The sequence below is a fragment of the Ranitomeya variabilis genome, chromosome 4 (assembly GCF_051348905.1).
Source record: "Ranitomeya variabilis isolate aRanVar5 chromosome 4, aRanVar5.hap1, whole genome shotgun sequence".
NCBI lineage: Eukaryota > Metazoa > Chordata > Amphibia > Anura > Dendrobatidae > Ranitomeya > Ranitomeya variabilis.
Window position 1 is genome coordinate 752,670,953 of NC_135235.1, and position 16,717 is coordinate 752,687,669.

The following is a 16,717-nucleotide window of genomic DNA, read 5'->3' on the forward strand; positions in this document are numbered from 1 at the left end:
TTGTCGCGGGATGTGCGTTCCTTTGTTCAGTCCTGTGGGATTTGTGCTCGGGCTAAGCCTTGCTGTTCTCGTGCCAGCGGTTTGCTTTTGCCTTTGCCTGTCCCAAAGAGGCCTTGGACGCACATTTCCATGGATTTTATTTCGGATCTTCCAGTCTCTCAGAGAATGTCTGTCATTTGGGTGGTGTGTGATCGTTTTTCTAAAATGGTCCATTTGGTGCCCTTGCCTAAGTTGCCTTCCTCCTCCGATTTGGTTCCTCTATTTTTTCAGAATGTGGTTCGTTTGCATGGCATTCCTGAAAATATTGTGTCTGACAGAGGATCCCAGTTTGTGTCCAGATTTTGGCGGAGCTTTTGTGCTAAGATGGGCATTGATTTGTCTTTTTCGTCTGCCTTCCATCCTCAGACGAACGGCCAGACCGAGCGAACTAATCAGACCTTGGAAACTTATTTAAGATGTTTTGTTTCTGCTGATCAGGATGATTGGGTTACTTTTTTACCATTGGCCGAGTTTGCCCTTAATAATCGGGCTAGTTCAGCTACTTTGGTTTCGCCCTTTTTTTGTAATTCTGGCTTTCATCCTCGTTTTTCCTCTGGTCAGGTGGAGCCGTCTGACTGTCCTGGGGTGGATTCTGTGGTGGATAGGTTGCAGCAGATTTGGAATCATGTGGTGGACAATTTGAAGTTGTCACAAGAGAAGGCTCAGCTCTTTGCCAACCGCCGTCGCGGTGTGGGTCCCCGACTTTGTGTTGGGGATTTGGTATGGCTGTCTTCTCGGTATGTTCCTGTGAGGGTCTCCTCTCCTAAGTTCAAGCCTCGTTTCATCGGTCCTTATAAGATTTTGGAAATCCTTAACCCTGTGTCATTTCGTTTGGACCTCCCGGCGTCGTTTGCCATTCACAATGTGTTCCATAGGTCTTTGTTGCGGAGGTGTGTGGTGCCTGTGGTTCCTTCTGTTGAGCCTCCTGCTCCGGTGCTGGTTGAGGGCGAATTGGAGTACGTGGTGGAGAAGATCTTGGATTCTCGTATTTCGAGATGGAGGCTTCAGTATTTGGTTAAGTGGAAGGGCTATGGTCAGGAGGATAATAATAATAATAATTCCTGGGTTGTCGCCTCTGATGTTCATGCGGCCGATTTGGTTCATGCCTTCCATGTTGCTCATCCTGATCGCCCTGGGGGTTTTGATGAGGGTTCGGTGACCCCTCCTCAAGGGGGGGGTACTGTTGTGAACTCTGTTTTTGGGCTTCCTCTTGTGGTCACAAGTGGTACTGTGTGAGTTCTATCTTTGGGCTCCCTCTGGTGGATCTTTTTGTCATTCTGCAGGTTTGTGGCTGGTATCAGCTGTCTCGTTATCTGCTAGTTGGTTTCCTGTTTAGCTCACCTGGACCTTCAGTCCTTGCCTGCTGTCAATGTTTTCAGTGCGCTTCTGATTCCTCATGACATCAGTCTCTTCAGGAGAAGCTAAGTTTCTGTTGCTCATTTTTTGATCTTCAGTGTTCAATATGTTTTTTGGTTTATTACCTGTCCTTGTCCAGCTTGCTAATATGTGATTTCCTCGCTTGCTGGTAGCTCTAGGGGGCTGAGTTGCTCCCCTCACACCGTTAGTTGGTGTGAGGGGGTGTGTTGGTGCGTTGGTGTGTTGGTGCGTTAGTTGGTGGGTTCTTGTATTCTCAGCATGGATTTTTTGTATAGGGTTTTCTACTGACCGCACAGTTTCCTATCTGTCTTCTGCTTTCTAGTATTAGTGGGCCTCATTTGCTGAATCTGTTTTCATTTCTACGTTTGTGTTTTCCCCTTACCTCACCGTTATTATCTATTGGGGGCTTCCTATATCTTTGGGGGTATTTCTCTGAGGCAAGTGAGGTCTTACTTTCTTCTCTCTAGGGGTAGCTAGTTTCTCAGGCTGCGTCGAGACGTCTAGTAATTTAGGCACGTTCACCGGCTACCTTTAGTGTGTTTGGTTAGGATCAGGATTGCGGTCAGTCCAGTTACCACCTCCCTAGAGCTCATTCATGTTCAGTTACTTAGCTCGTCCATTCTGTGATCCTCAGCCACTAAGGATCATAACAGCAGCCCCTCACAGTATAATGCAGTCCCCTCACAGTATAATGCTGCCCCCTCACCGTATAATGCTGCCCCCCTCAGAGTATAATGCTGCCCCCCTCAGAGTATAATGCAGCCCCCCACAGAGCATAATGTTGCCCCCTCAGAGCATAATGTTGCCCCCTCACTGTATAATGCAGCCCCCTCACTGTATAATGCAGCCCCCTCACAGTATAATGCTTCCCCCTCAGAGCATAATGCCGCCCCCTCACAGTATAATGCAGCCCCCTCACAGTATCATGCAGCACCCTCAGAGAATAATGCTGCCCCCTCACAGTATAATACAGCCCCTTCACAGTATAATGCTGCCCCCTCACAGTATAATGCAGTCCCCTCAGAGTATAATGCTGCCCCCTCACAGTATAATGCAGCCTGGGCCTTCGTGACCTTTAGTCTCCTCTCCCCACAGCATCGATCTGCTTGTCCCAACTGGGTCGCTTGTCGCCATCGTCGGTCATGTAGGCTGTGGAAAGTCGTCACTGGTGTCGGCCCTGCTGGGTGAGATGGAGAAGATGGAGGGTGAGGTGGCGGTGCGGGTGAGTATCGGTCAGTGACTGTGCACAGCTGAGGTGGCGTCACACTGTGCTAGGGCAGGAGGATGGTAGCAGCAGTGCAGGTGGGTACCGGTCAGTGACTGTGCACAGCTGAGGGGGGGTTACACTGTGCTAGGGCAGGAGGATGGTAGCAGCAGTGTGGGAGGGTACCAGTCAGTGATGGTGCACAGCTGAGATGGTGTCACACTGTGCTAGGGCAGGAGGATGGTAGCAGCGGTGCGGGAGGGTACCAGTCAGTGATGGGGCACAGCTGAGGGGGCGTCACACTGTGCTAGGGCAGGAGGATGGTAGCAGCGGTGCGGGTGGGTACCGTTCAGCACTGTGCACAGCTGAGGGGGCGTCACACTGTGCTAGGGCAGGAGGATGGTAGCAGCGGTGCGGGAGGGTACCAGAAAGTGATGGTACACAGCTGAGGGGGCGTCACACTGTGCTAGGGCAGGAGGATGGTAGCAGCGGTGCGGGTGGGTACCGGTCAGTGACTGTGCACAGCTGAGGGGGCGTCACACTGTGCTAGGGCAGGAGGATGGTAGCAGTGGTGTGGGTGGGTACCAGAAAGTGATGGGGCACAGCTGAGGGGGCGTCACACTGTGCTAGGGCAGGAGGATGGTAGCAGCGGTGCGGGTGGGTACCGGTCAGTGACTGTGCACAACTGAGGGGGCGTCACACTGTGCTAGGGCAGGAGGATGGTAGCAGTGGTGTGGGTGGGTACCAGAAAGTGATGGGGCACAGCTGAGGGGGTGTCACACTGTGCTAGGGCAGGAGGATGGTAGCAGCGGTGCGGGTGGGTACCGTTCAGCACTGTGCACAGCTGAGGGGGCGTCACACTGTGCTAGGGCAGGAGGATGGTAGCAGCGGTGCGGGAGGGTACCAGAAAGTGATGGTACACAGCTGAGGGGGCGTCACACTGTGCTAGGGCAGGAGGATGGTAGCAGCGGTGCGGGTGGGTACCGGTCAGTGACTGTGCACAGCTGAGGGGGCGTCACACTGTTCTAGGGCAGGAGGATGGTAGCAGCGGTGCGGGTGGGTACCGTTCAGTACTGTGCACAGCTGAGGGGCCGTCACACTGTGCTAGGGCAGGAGGATGGTAGCAGCAGTGCAGGTGGGTACTGGTCAGTGATGGGGCACAGCTGAGGGGGGGTTACACTGTGCTAGGGCAGGAGGATGGTAGCAGCGGTGCGGGAGGGTACCAGAAAGTGATGGTACACAGCTGAGGGGGCGTCACACTGTGCTAGGGCAGGAGGATGGTAGCAGCGGTGCGGGAGGGTACCAGTCAGTGATGGTGCACAGCTGATGGGGCATCACACTGTGCTAGGGCAGGAGGATGGTAGCAGCGGTGCGGGTGGGTACCGTTCAGTACTGTGCACAGCTGAGGGGCCGTCACACTGTGCTAGGGCAGGAGGATGGTAGCAGCGGTGCGGGTGGGTACCGGTCAGTACTGTGCACAGCTGAGGGGGCGTCACACTGTGCTAGGGCAGGAGGATGGTAGCAGCGGTGCGGGTGGGTACCGGTCAGTACTGTGCACAGCTGAGGGGCCGTCACACTGTGCTAGGGCAGGAGGATGGTAGCAGCGGTGCGGGTGGGTACCGTTCAGTACTGTGCACAGCTGAGGGGCCGTCACCCTGTGCTAGGGCAGGAGGATGGTAGCAGCGGTGCGGGTGGGTACCGTTCAGTACTGTGCACAGCTGAGGGGCCGTCACACTGTGCTAGGGCAGGAGGATGGTAGCAGCGGTGCGGGTGGGTACCGGTCAGTACTGTGCACAGCTGAGGGGGCGTCACACTGTGCTAGGGCAGGAGGATGGTAGCAGCGGTGCGGGTGGGTACCGTTCAGTACTGTGCACAGCTGAGGGGCCGTCACCCTGTGCTAGGGCAGGAGGATGGTAGCAGCGGTGCGGGTGGGTACCGTTCAGTACTGTGCACAGCTGAGGGGGCGTCACACTGTGCTAGGGCAGGAGGATGGTAGCAGCGGTGCGGGTGGGTACCGTTCAGTACTGTGCACAGCTGAGGGGGCGTCACACTGTGCTAGGGCAGGAGGATGGTAGCAGCGGTGCGGGTGGGTACCGTTCAGTACTGTGCACAGCTGAGGGGGCGTCACACTGTGCTAGGGCAGGAGGATGGTAGCAGCGGTGCGGGTGGGTACCGGTCAGTACTGTGCACAGCTGAGGGGGCGTCACACTGTGCTAGGGCAGGAGGATGGTAGCAGCGGTGCGGGTGGGTACCGTTCAGTACTGTGCACAGCTGAGGGGGCATCACACTGTGCTAGGGCAGGAGGATGGTAGCAGCGGTGCGGGTGGGTACCGGTCAGTACTGTGCACAGCTGAGGGGCCGTCACACTGTGCTAGGGCAGGAGGATGGTAGCAGCGGTGCGGGTGGGTACCGTTCAGTACTGTGCACAGCTGAGGAGGCGTCACACTGTGCTAGGGCAGGAGGATGGTAGCAGCGGTGCGGGTGGGTACCGTTCAGTACTGTGCACAGCTGAGGGGGCGTCACACTGTGCTAGGGCAGGAGGATGGTAGCAGCGGTGCGGGTGGGTACCGGTCAGTGATGGGGCACAGCTGAGGGGGCGTCACACTGTGCTAGGGCAGGAGGATGGTAGCAGCGGTGCGGGTGGGTACCGTTCAGTGATGGGGCACAGCTGAGGGGGCGTCACACTGTGCTAGGGCAGGAGGATGGTAGCAGCGGTGCGGGTGGGTACCGGTCAGTACTGTGCACAGCTGAGGGGGCGTCACACTGTGCTAGGGCAGGAGGATGGTAGCAGCGGTGCGGGTGGGTACCGTTCAGTACTGTGCACAGCTGAGGGGCCGTCACACTGTGCTAGGGCAGGAGGATGGTAGCAGCGGTGCGGGTGGGTACCGGTCAGTACTGTGCACAGCTGAGGGGCCGTCACCCTGTGCTAGGGCAGGAGGATGGTAGCAGCGGTGCGGGTGGGTACCGGTCAGTGATGGTGCACAGCTGAGGGGGCGTCACACTGTGCTAGGGCAGGAGGATGGTAGCAGCGGTGCGGGTGGGTACCGGTCACTACTGTGCACAGCTGAGGGGGCGTCACACTGTGCTAGGGCAGGAGGATGGTAGCAGCGGTGCGGGTGGGTACCGGTCAGTACTGTGCACAGCTGAGGGGGCGTCACACTGTGTCCCCGCAGGGCTCGCTCGCATACGTCCCCCAGCAGGCCTGGATACAGAACTCCACCCTGAAGGGCAACATCCTCTTTGGTCGAGCCGAAAATGAGAAGAATTACAAGAAGGTTCTGGAAGCCTGCGCCCTCCTCACCGACCTGGAGGTGCTGCCGGGGGGCGACCAGACGGAGATCGGGGAGAAGGTGAGGTACCGGCCGCTCTGCTGACATCCTCTGTGCTGCTCTGAGCTGTGTCTGATCCCCCGCTCTCCCCACAGGGCATCAATCTGTCCGGAGGGCAGAAGCAGAGGGTGAGCCTCGCCCGCGCCGTCTACAGCAACGCCGACGTCTTCCTGCTGGATGACCCTCTGTCCGCCGTGGACGCCCACGTGGCCAAACACATCTTCGACAACGTGATCGGACCTGACGGCCTACTGCGCGGGAAAGTGAGTGCCGGGGTCGGGGGCCACCAGTGTACCACCAGTGTATCTAATCCTCTCCTGTGTGATACTGACTGCTGAGCCATGTATCTAATCCTATCCTGTGTGATACTGACTGCTGAGCCGTGTATCTAATCCTATCCTGTGTGATACTGACTGCTGAGCCGTGTATCTAATCCTCTCCTGTGTGATACTGACTGCTGAGCCGTGTATCTAATCCTCTCCTGTGTGATACTGACTGCTGAGCCGTGTATCTAATCCTATCCTGTGTGATACTGACTGCTGAGCTGTGTATCTAATCCTCTCCTGTGTGATACTGACTGCTGAGCTATGTATATAATCCTATCCTGTGTGATACTGACTGCTGAGCTGTGTATCTAATCCTATCCTGTGTGATACTGACTGCTGAGCTGTGTATCTAATCCTATCCTGTGTGATACTGACTGCTGAGCTATGTATATAATCCTATCCTGTGTGATACTGTCTGCTGAGCCGTGTATCTAATCCTCTCCTGTGTGATACTGACTGCTGAGCCGTGTATCTAATCCTATCCTGTGTGATACTGACTGCTGAGCCATGTATCTAATCCTATCCTGTGTGATACTGACTGCTGAGCCGTGTATCTAATCCTATCCTGTGTGATACTGACTGCTGAGCCATGTATCTAATCCTCTCCTGTGTGATACTGACTGCTGAGCTGTGTATCTAATCCTGTCCTGTGTGATACTGACTGCTGAGCTGTGTATCTACTCCTCTCCTGTGTGATACTGTCTGCTGAGCCATGTATCTAATCCTCTCCTGTGTGATACTGACTGCTGAGCCGTGTATCTAATCCTCTCCTGTGTGATACTGACTGCTGAGCCGTGTATCTAATCCTATCCTGTGTGATACTGACTGCTGAGCCGTGTATCTAATCCTATCCTGTGTGATACTGACTGCTGAGCCGTGTATCTAATCCTATCCTGTGTGATACTGACTGCTGAGCCGTGTATCTAATCCTATCCTGTGTGATACTGACTGCTGAGCCGTGTATCTAATCATATCCTGTGTGATACTGACTGCTGAGCCGTGTATCTAATCCTCTCCTGTGTGATACTGACTGCTGAGCCGTGTATCTAATCCTCTCCTGTGTGATACTGTCTGCTGAGCTGTGTATCTAATCCTATCCTGTGTGATACTGACTGCTGAGCTGTATCTCATCCTATCCTGTGTGATACTGACTGCTGAGCTGTATCTCATCCTATCCTGTGTGATACTGACTGCTGAGCCGTGTATCTAATCCTATCCTGTGTGATACTGTCTGCTGAGCCGTGTATCTAATCCTCTCCTGTGTGATACTGACTGCTGAGCTGTATCTCATCCTCTCCCCTCAGACGCGGCTTCTGGTCACGCATGGGATCAGTTTCCTCCCACAAGTTGACCACATCGTGGTGATCGTGGACGGTGAGGTCTCGGAGACGGGATCCTACCAGCAGCTGATGAGCCAGAATGGCGCCTTCTCTGAATTCCTCCGGAACTACACCTTCGATGACAACGTGGAGGAGGAAGAGCTGACGAGTAGGTGGCAGTCCTGACACCTCACAACCCTGACAACTCCGCACGTGACAACCCCTCATGTGACAACTCCCCACCTGACAACCCGATACGTGACAACCCCGTACGTGACAACTCCCCACGTGACAACCCCGTACATGACAACCCCGCACCTGACAACCCGATACGTGACAACCCCGTTTGTGACAACTCCCCACGTGACAACCCCATACGTGACTACCCCGCACCTGACAACCCGATACGTGACAACCCCGTATGTGACAACTCCCCACGTGACAACCCCGTACATGACAACCCCGCACCTGATAACCCGATACGTGACAACCCCGTACGTGACAACTGCCCACGTGACAACCCCATACGTGACTACCCTGTATGTGACAACCCCGCACCTGACAACTCCACACTAGACAATCTGACAACATTGGGCCCGACAACCCCCAAACCAGTGGGACTTTGCATCTGACAACCCTGTATCTGACAACTCTTTCCACCTTATCTCCAGTCCAGGATGAGGAGGAAGTCCTTCTGGCGGAGGAGACGCTCAGTAATCACACGGATCTAGTGGATAACGAGCCCATTGCTAATGAGGCCCGGAAGAAGTTCATCAGGTACGGAGCGGAGGAGTGACAACATCGGGGGGCGCTGTGTCCGCTGTGACTCCGCTGTGACCCCCGTTACCCTTCCCCTCCAGGCAGATCAGCGTCCTTTCCTCCGACACTGAGCCATCACACGCCATGTCGACGCGCAGAAGACTCTGCGAAAGGAAATTGTCAGAAACGGTGACATCGAAGAAACCCCAGATGGAGAAACTGATCCAGACGGAGACCGCGCAGACCGGGAGGGTGCGAGCGGTGGTCCTGCGTACAGAAAACGGGCCGCGGTGATCAGATTACTGATGTAACACATTGTGCGTTGTGACCCTCAGGTTAAAATGACGGTGTTCTGGCAGTACATCAAGGCGATCGGACTCGCGGTCGCCATCTTCATCTGCTTCCTGTACTGCTGCCAAAATGCGTCGGCCATCGGAGCCAACGTTTGGCTGAGCGACTGGACCAACGAGGCGGTCATCAACGGCACGCAGCAGAACACGCAGTGGAGAGTCGGGGTGTACGCCGCGCTGGGACTGCTGCAGGGTAAGAAGGTCACGGGTGAGGTCATGGAAGAAGTCAGGGGTGAGGTCGTGGATGAGGTCACAGGTGAGATCGTGGATAAGGTCACAGATGAGATCATGGATGAGGTTGTGGAAGAGGTCACGGGTGAGATTGTGGATAAGATCACGGATGAGAACGTGGATGAGGTCACAGGTGAGGTTATGGATGAGGTCACGGTGAGATCGTAAATGAGGTTGTGGATAAGATCACGGGTGAGAACATGGATGAGGTCACAGGTGAGGTTGTGGATGAGGTCACGGGTGAGATCGTAAGTGAGGTTGTGGATGAGGTCACGGGTGAGGTTGTGGATGAGGTCGCGGGTGAGATTATGGATGATATCACAGATAAGGTCATGGATGAGGTCATGGTGAGGTTGTGGATGAGGCTATGGATGAGGTCACGGATGAGGTTGTGGATGAGGTCACGGGTGAGATCGTAAGTGAGGTTGTGGATAATGTCACGGGTGAGATTATGGATGATGTCACAGATGAGGTTGTGGATGAGGTCATGGTAAGGTTGTGGATGAGGCTATGGATGAGGTTGTGGATTAGTTTATGGGTGAGGTAGTGGATGACATAACGGGTGAGGTCATGGGTGAGAACGTGGATAAGGTCACAGATGAGGTCATGGATGTGGTCATTGGTTGAGATTGTGCATGAGGTCACGGGTGAGACCGTGGATGAGGTCACAGGTGAGGTCATGGATGAGGTCGCTGGAGAGGTTGTGGGTGAGGTCACAGATGATGTCGTGGATGAGGTCACGGGTGAGGTTGTGGATGAGGCCATGGATGAGGTTGTAGATGAGTTTGTGGGTGAGTAGTGGATGATGTAATGGGTGAGGTCGTGGGCGAGGTCGTGGGTGAGGTGATGAATGAGGTTGCTAATGAAGTTGTGGGTGAGGTCACAGATGAGGTCATGGATGAGGTCACTGGTGAGGTTGTGGGTGAGGTCGCGTATGTCTCACGTGCTCCTCTTTTATCAGGAGTTCTGGTGATGGTGTCCTCGTTCACCCTGGCCATGGCTGGCATCAGCGCGGCCCGGAAACTACATGAGGCGCTGCTGGATAATAAGATGCACACGCCGCAGTCCTTCTACGACACCACGCCCATCGGACGCATCATCAATCGCTTTTCTAAGGACATTTATGTAATCGATGAAGTCATCCCACCGACTTTCTTCATGTTCTTGGCCACGTTCTTCACCTCACTCTCCACCATGATTGTCATTGTGTCCAGTACCCCTCTCTTTGCGGTGGTCATTATACCACTGGCATTCAGCTACTTCTTTGTACAGGTGAGTGCTGAGCCTAGCAAGAAAGCATTACTATGGGGGCCGCAAACTATACTTTCACCACCAGATGGAGACAAAACTCATCATGTATCTCTGTATACAGGGAGCTCCCCCTAGTGGTGACTGCAGACAGGATCTTATCATGTATCTCTGTATACAGGGAGCTCCCCCTAGTGGTGACTGCAGACAGGATCTTATCATGTATCTCTGTATACAGGGAGCTCCCCCTAGTGGTGACTGCAGACTGGATCTTATCATGTATCTCTGTATACAGGGAGCTCCCCCTAGTGGTGACTGCAGACAGGATCTTATCATGTATCTCTGTATACAGGGAGCTCCCCCTAGTGGTGGCTGCAGACAGGATCTTATCATGTATCTCTGTATACAGGGAGCTCCCCCTAGTGGTGGCTGCAGACAGGATCTTATCATGTATCTCTGTATACAGGGAGCTCCCCCTAGTGGTGACTGCAGACAGGATCTCATCATGTATCTCTGTATACAGGGAGCTCCCCCTAGTGGTGACTGCAGACAGGATCTTATCATGTATCTCTGTATACAGGGAGCTCCCCCTAGTGGTGGCTGCAGACAGAATCTTATCATGTATCTCTGTATACAGGGAGCTCCCCCTAGTGGTGGCTGCAGACAGGATCTTATCATGTATCTCTGTATACAGGGAGCTCCCCCTAGTGGTGGCTGCAGACAGGATCTTATCATGTATCTCTGTATACAGGGAGCTCCCCCTAGTGGTGACTGCAGACAGGATCTTATCATGTATCTCTGTATACAGGGAGCTCCCCCTAGTGGTGGCTGCAGACAGGATCTTATCATGTATCTCTGTATACAGGGAGCTCTCCCTAGTGGTGACTGCAGACAGGATCTTATCATGTATCTCTGTATACAGGGAGCTCCCCCTAGTGGTGGCTGCAGACAGGATCTTATCATGTATCTCTGTATACAGGGAGCTCCCCCTAGTGGTGGCTGCAGACAGGATCTTATCATGTATCTCTGTATACAGGGAGCTCCCCCTAGTGGTGGCTGCAGACAGGATCTTATCATGTATCTCTGTATACAGGGAGCTCCCCCTAGTGGTGGCTGCAGACAGGATCTTATCATGTATCTCTGTATACATGGAGCTCCCCCTAGTGGTGGCTGCAGACTGGATCTTATCATGTATCTCTGTATACAGGGAGCTCCCCCTAGTGGTGGCTGCAGACAGGATCTTATCATGTATCTCTGTATACAGGGAGCTCCCCCTAGTGGTGGCTGCAGACAGGATCTTATCATGTATCTCTGTATACAGGGAGCTCCCCCTAGTGGTGGCTGCAGACAGGATCTTATCATGTATCTCTATATACATGGAGCTCCCCCTAGTGGTGACTGCAGACTGGATCTTATCATGTATCTCTGTATACAGGGAGCTCCCCCTAGTGGTGACTACAGACAGGATCTTATCATGTATTTCTGTATACAGGGAGCTCCCCCTAGTGGTGGCTGCAGACAGGATCTTATCATGTATCTCTGTATACAGGGAGCTCCCCAACCTGTATATACTCCCCTATAGGAATGAGAGGTTTTATATTTGCATTTCTGACTGCCTCTGCAGAGATTCTACGTGGCCACATCCCGTCAGCTGAAGCGTCTGGAGTCAGTCAGCAGGTCTCCCATCTACTCCCACTTCTCAGAAACCATCACCGGTGCCAGCATCATCCGGGCATACGGGCGCCAAAGCAGCTTTGTCCAACTCAGTGACCACAAGGTGGATGAAAATCAGAAAAGCTACTACCCGGGCATAGTGTCCAACAGGTGCGAAGCGCCGTGTGTATGATCAGGGCGGACATTATGTATCGGGGGGCTCTTCCTGCTGCTTTTTTTTTTCTTGCTGGCATCTGGCACAAATCCCCCCCCCCCATCCCTGTGCCCTCTCTACGTCCGCTGGTGCTGCCGGTTGTGGCCGCACCGGCACAAGTGCAGGTGTAAGAGTTGCAGCGCTGTCCAGATCCACTACTCTGGGGGTCCGCAGGTGAGGGGCCTGTCCTGTTAGCTGGATATTGGGCACTGCTCTGGGGGTCCGCAGGTGAGGGGCCCGTCCTGTTAGCTGGATATTGGGCACTGCTCTGGGGGTCCGCAGGTGAGGGGCCCGTCCTGTTAGCTGGATATTGGGCACTGCTCTGGGGGTCCGCAGGTGAGGGGCCCGTCCTGTTAGCTGGATATTGGGCACTGCTCTGGGGGTCTGCAGGTGAGGCGCTAGTCTAGTTAGCTAGATATTGCACACTGCTCTGGGGGTCCGCATGTGAGGGGCCTGTCCTGTTAGCTTGAATACTGGACACTGCTTTGGGGGTTCGCAGGTGAGGGGCCCGTCCTGTTAGTGTGAATATTGTGCACTGCTCTGGGGGTCTGCAGGTGAGGGGCCCGTCCTGTTAGTGTGAATATTGTGCACTGCTCTGGGGGTCTGCAGGTGAGGGGCCCGCGCCCATCCTGTTAGTGTGAATATTGTGCACTGCTCTGGGGGTCTGCAGGTGAGGGGCCCGTGCCCGTCCTGTTAGTGTGAATATTGTGCACTGCTCTGGGGGTCTGCAAGTTGTGGCCGCACTGGCACAAGTGCAGGTGTAAGAGTTGCAGCGCTGTCCAGATCCACTGCTTTTGGGGTCCACAGGTGAGGGGCCCATCCTGTTAGCTGGATATTGGGCACTGCTCTGGGGGTCCGCAGGTGAGCGGCCTGTCCTGTTAGCTGGATATTGCGCACTGCTCTGGGGGTCTGCAGGTGAGGCGCTAGTCTAGTTAGCTAGATATTGCACACTGCTCTGGGGGTCCGCATGTGAGGGGCCTGTCCTGTTAGCTTGAATATTGGGCACTGCTTTGGGGGTTCGCAGGTGAGGGGCCCGTCCTGTTAGCTTGGATATTGCACACTGCTCTGGGGGGTCCTCAGGTGAGGGTCCCGTCCTGTTAGCGTGGATATTGAGCACTGCTCTGGGGGTCCGCAGGCAAGGGCTAGTTCTGTTAGCGTGGATATTGGGCACTGCTCTGGAGGTCTGCAGGTCAGGGGTCCGTCTTGTTAGCTTGGATATTGCGCACTGCTCTGGGGGGTCCTCAGGTGAGGGGTCCGTCCTGTTAGCTTGGATATTGTTCACTGCTCTGGGGGTCCGCAGGTGAGGGGCCTGTCCTGTTAGTGTGGATATTGAGCACTGCTCTGGGGGTCCGCAGGCGAGGGCTCGTTCTGTTAGCGTGGATATTGGGCACTGCTCTGGAGGTCTGCAGGTCAGGGGTCCGTCCTGTTAGCTTGGATATTGCGCACTGCTCTGGGGGGTCCTCAGGTGAGGGGTCCGTCCTGTTAGCTTGGATATTGTTCACTGCTCTGGGGGTCCGCAGGTGAGGGCTCGTTCTGTTATCGTGGACATTGCACATGTTAGCGTGTGACATAGATTTTTCGGTCACTTTCTGCCGTCCTGCCCCATTTCTGACTTTGCCTTTCTCTCTTTCCTTTCCTCTCTCTTCAGCCTTTTCTCGCTCTCTCGCCATCTGCATGAACGGAGCCGCCACATCTGCTTCTCTCTCTCTTTGCCGCTCAATCAGACTCTGTCCTCGCGCTCAAAATCTGCTTCATTGTATTTCCAGGTAAAACATGGTGCAATTGTATACACCCCCCGTGTGTGAGAGAGGTTTGTGCCCCCATCTGGCAGCCATTTTCTTGTGGCTTTCTTGGCGCAGAGTTATGACTGAATTCTAGATGATGCGAAGAGAAAGTTATGGAAAGTTGTGAGTTGTTCCGGGGTTCTTATCATTCCAGGTGGCTCGGAATCAGGGTGGAGTTTGTCGGAAATTGTGTTGTCCTTTTCGCTGCTCTCTTCGCTGTGATTGGTAGAGAGAATCTGAGTCCTGGACTTGTGGGTCTCTCAGTATCTTACGCCTTGCAGGTGGGTCCCGTCTTCATATGGACCATGGATGATGGCAGAACTCCTCGAGATCATCTCCATTTTTTATTGTTAAGGTCACCATGTCATTGAACTGGATGGTGAGGATGACCTCTGACCTGGAGACCAACATTGTGGCCGTGGAGCGCGTCAAAGAATATTCCGAGACGGAAACAGAGGTGAGTTCTTCATTGTGAGCATTAGACATGTGTCCAAGAAGGACGATCTCAAGATCCCTAGAAGAGAGTGACCTGTAGGCTCTAAGAAGCCTCTACGTGAAGCACAATGCTTCCATCAGTTCCCCAATGGGAGATGAAGATGATAGAGCCGAGGATGTTGTATTCTGCTCACACCGGCTTCTACCTTCTGTCTGCAGGCTCCATGGAGCATAGAAGATAAGAAACCTTCGGAGGACTGGCCAAGCAGAGGGGAAGTCCAGTTCTCAAACTACTCAGTCCGCTACCGGCCCGGATTGGATTTGGTGCTGAAAAACTTGAGCCTCGAGGTGAAAGGAGGAGAAAAGGTAAATATAAGATTATTACATGACGGGTCAGAGTGGAAATCAAGGTTTTTATATGACTTGTTAAATCATTTACAGGTCGGGATTGTTGGAAGGACGGGAGCTGGGAAATCTTCCATGACACTTTGTCTCTTTCGGATCTTGGAAGCAGCGGAAGGACTCATCAAAATTGATGGTGTGAACATCTCGGAAATTGGTCTGCACAACCTCCGGTCTATGCTGACCATCATCCCTCAGGTAGGCTACCAGCTCATGACATAGCTAGTACTTCACGAGCTTCAGAGCTCAGACCCCACGGACCATCAATCTGGGAACTCATGGACCGCCGAGCTGGAGTCACATGGCCCTCGGAGCTCAAACCACACAGACCTCGGAGCTCAAACCACACAGACCTCGGAGCTGAAGCCACACGGACCTCGGAGCAAAAGCCACACTGAACTGAAGCCATGTGGACCTCGAAGCCGGGACCTCATGGACCACCGAGCTGGAGCCACATGGACCTCTAAGCGGTTGCCATACAGACCTCGGAACTGAAGTTACACTGACCTCAGAGCTGGGACCGCATGGAGTAGTATTTCAATGTTTCTTAGTATAACACCCTCTTATGTTTATGTTTTCGCAGGACCCAGTTCTTTTCTCAGGAACCATTAGAATGAACCTCGACCCCTTTGATAAATACTCTGATGACGATCTCTGGAAAGCGCTGGAGTTGTCGAATTTAAAAAAGTTTGTTTCCAGTCAAACCGAGAAGTTGGACTACGAATGTTCAGAAGGCGGCGAGAATCTCAGGTAGGGAAGTCTTCTGCTTGGTCTGACTTCCTCCAGTCCATTCAACACCAAAAACAGAGCAGCTCATCCCTGCTAATTCGTAGGGATGCAGAAAGCTGATAATTCAGCTGCTGTATGTAGGAACTTGGCAAATTGTAACAGGGAGAACAAAGCCCGCATAGTCATATCGACAACCTGTCTGGCTGAAATTGGCAACCGGAATGGTTGTCACCGGTAGCCACCTCTGCTCACCTTCTGCTTTTTCCCCAGCGTCGGCCAGAGGCAGCTCGTGTGTTTGGCCCGCGCTCTGCTCCGCAAAACTCGCATCCTGATCCTGGATGAAGCCACCGCCGCCATTGACCTGGAAACCGACGACCTCATACAAATGACCATCAGGACGCAGTTTGAGGATTGTACAGTCCTCACCATCGCTCACCGGCTCAACACCATCATGGATTACACTAGGTAGGTCATATTTTATACTGCTCTGCATCATGATTATGTTCCATGCCCGTCCCCCACCTTTACCTCCCGCCGCTCAGTTATTACTTCTCACTCTGCAATCAATTATATTTCAGGGTTCTGGTTCTAGACAAAGGGAAAATTGCCGAATTCGACACTCCGACCAATCTCATCGCAGCCAGAGGGATATTTTATGGGATGGCCAAAGACGCCGGACTGGCCGCCTAGAACGTTTTATATCTTATTATTAGCAGATTCCACAATGAACGGAAAGTTCATCACTCGGACTGTAATCACCGGACTGATATTTTATGTAACAGGGCAGACACTTTTATTACCACAAACATTTGTACCAGAAGAAAAATTATTTAATGTTGTAAAGAAAACACTGAAAACCAAAAAATACAATAAAGGTTCTTTTTTTATTTACTAACGTCGTCTGTAGAATTTATACCAACTACCCATATATCATTAGATACAAGAAACGCCATATACCATCACAATCCTACACCACCAAGAACATTATTCTAAATGGCTTCACCACCCTAGACCACCAGGAATATAACCCCCCCCCCCTCCCACCATACCTTCACGACCAGCAATATTACTCTATATACTGTAGCTTCACTGCTCTAGACCACCAGAATATTACACTATAAACATCCACTACCCTGGACCACCAGGAATATTAACTTATACCTTCAGCAGACTAGAACTCGAGGACTATTACCTGATGATATACCTTCAATGCCATTGTGCACCAGAAATATTACTGTAAGAACGTTCATCACTCCAGTCCTCTGGAATATCAACCTAAATAACTTCACTACACTAAAGTACTAGGAATATTACCCTA

The 16,717-nt window shown here is 53.3% G+C and overlaps 1 protein-coding gene across 1 annotated transcript in view; it reads left to right on the forward strand.

The window, feature by feature from the left end:
• The window catches only part of ABCC3 (ATP binding cassette subfamily C member 3), a 145,350-nt gene extending 129,060 nt beyond the window's left edge, over positions 1 to 16,290 (forward strand). The window contains exons 16-31 of the mRNA XM_077254749.1: positions 2,512 to 2,638; positions 5,794 to 5,970; positions 6,045 to 6,212; positions 7,580 to 7,763; positions 8,266 to 8,371; positions 8,455 to 8,605; positions 8,689 to 8,896; positions 9,896 to 10,206; positions 11,807 to 12,006; positions 13,988 to 14,114; positions 14,189 to 14,290; positions 14,488 to 14,634; positions 14,710 to 14,868; positions 15,254 to 15,420; positions 15,670 to 15,864; positions 15,978 to 16,290. Coding sequence (XP_077110864.1) covers positions 2,512 to 2,638; positions 5,794 to 5,970; positions 6,045 to 6,212; positions 7,580 to 7,763; positions 8,266 to 8,371; positions 8,455 to 8,605; positions 8,689 to 8,896; positions 9,896 to 10,206; positions 11,807 to 12,006; positions 13,988 to 14,114; positions 14,189 to 14,290; positions 14,488 to 14,634; positions 14,710 to 14,868; positions 15,254 to 15,420; positions 15,670 to 15,864; positions 15,978 to 16,089 — 2,641 coding nt within the window. The 3' untranslated portion in view covers positions 16,090 to 16,290. The remainder of the gene's footprint in view (positions 1 to 2,511; positions 2,639 to 5,793; positions 5,971 to 6,044; positions 6,213 to 7,579; positions 7,764 to 8,265; positions 8,372 to 8,454; positions 8,606 to 8,688; positions 8,897 to 9,895; positions 10,207 to 11,806; positions 12,007 to 13,987; positions 14,115 to 14,188; positions 14,291 to 14,487; positions 14,635 to 14,709; positions 14,869 to 15,253; positions 15,421 to 15,669; positions 15,865 to 15,977) is intronic.
• The last annotated feature ends 427 nt before the right edge of the window (positions 16,291 to 16,717 follow it).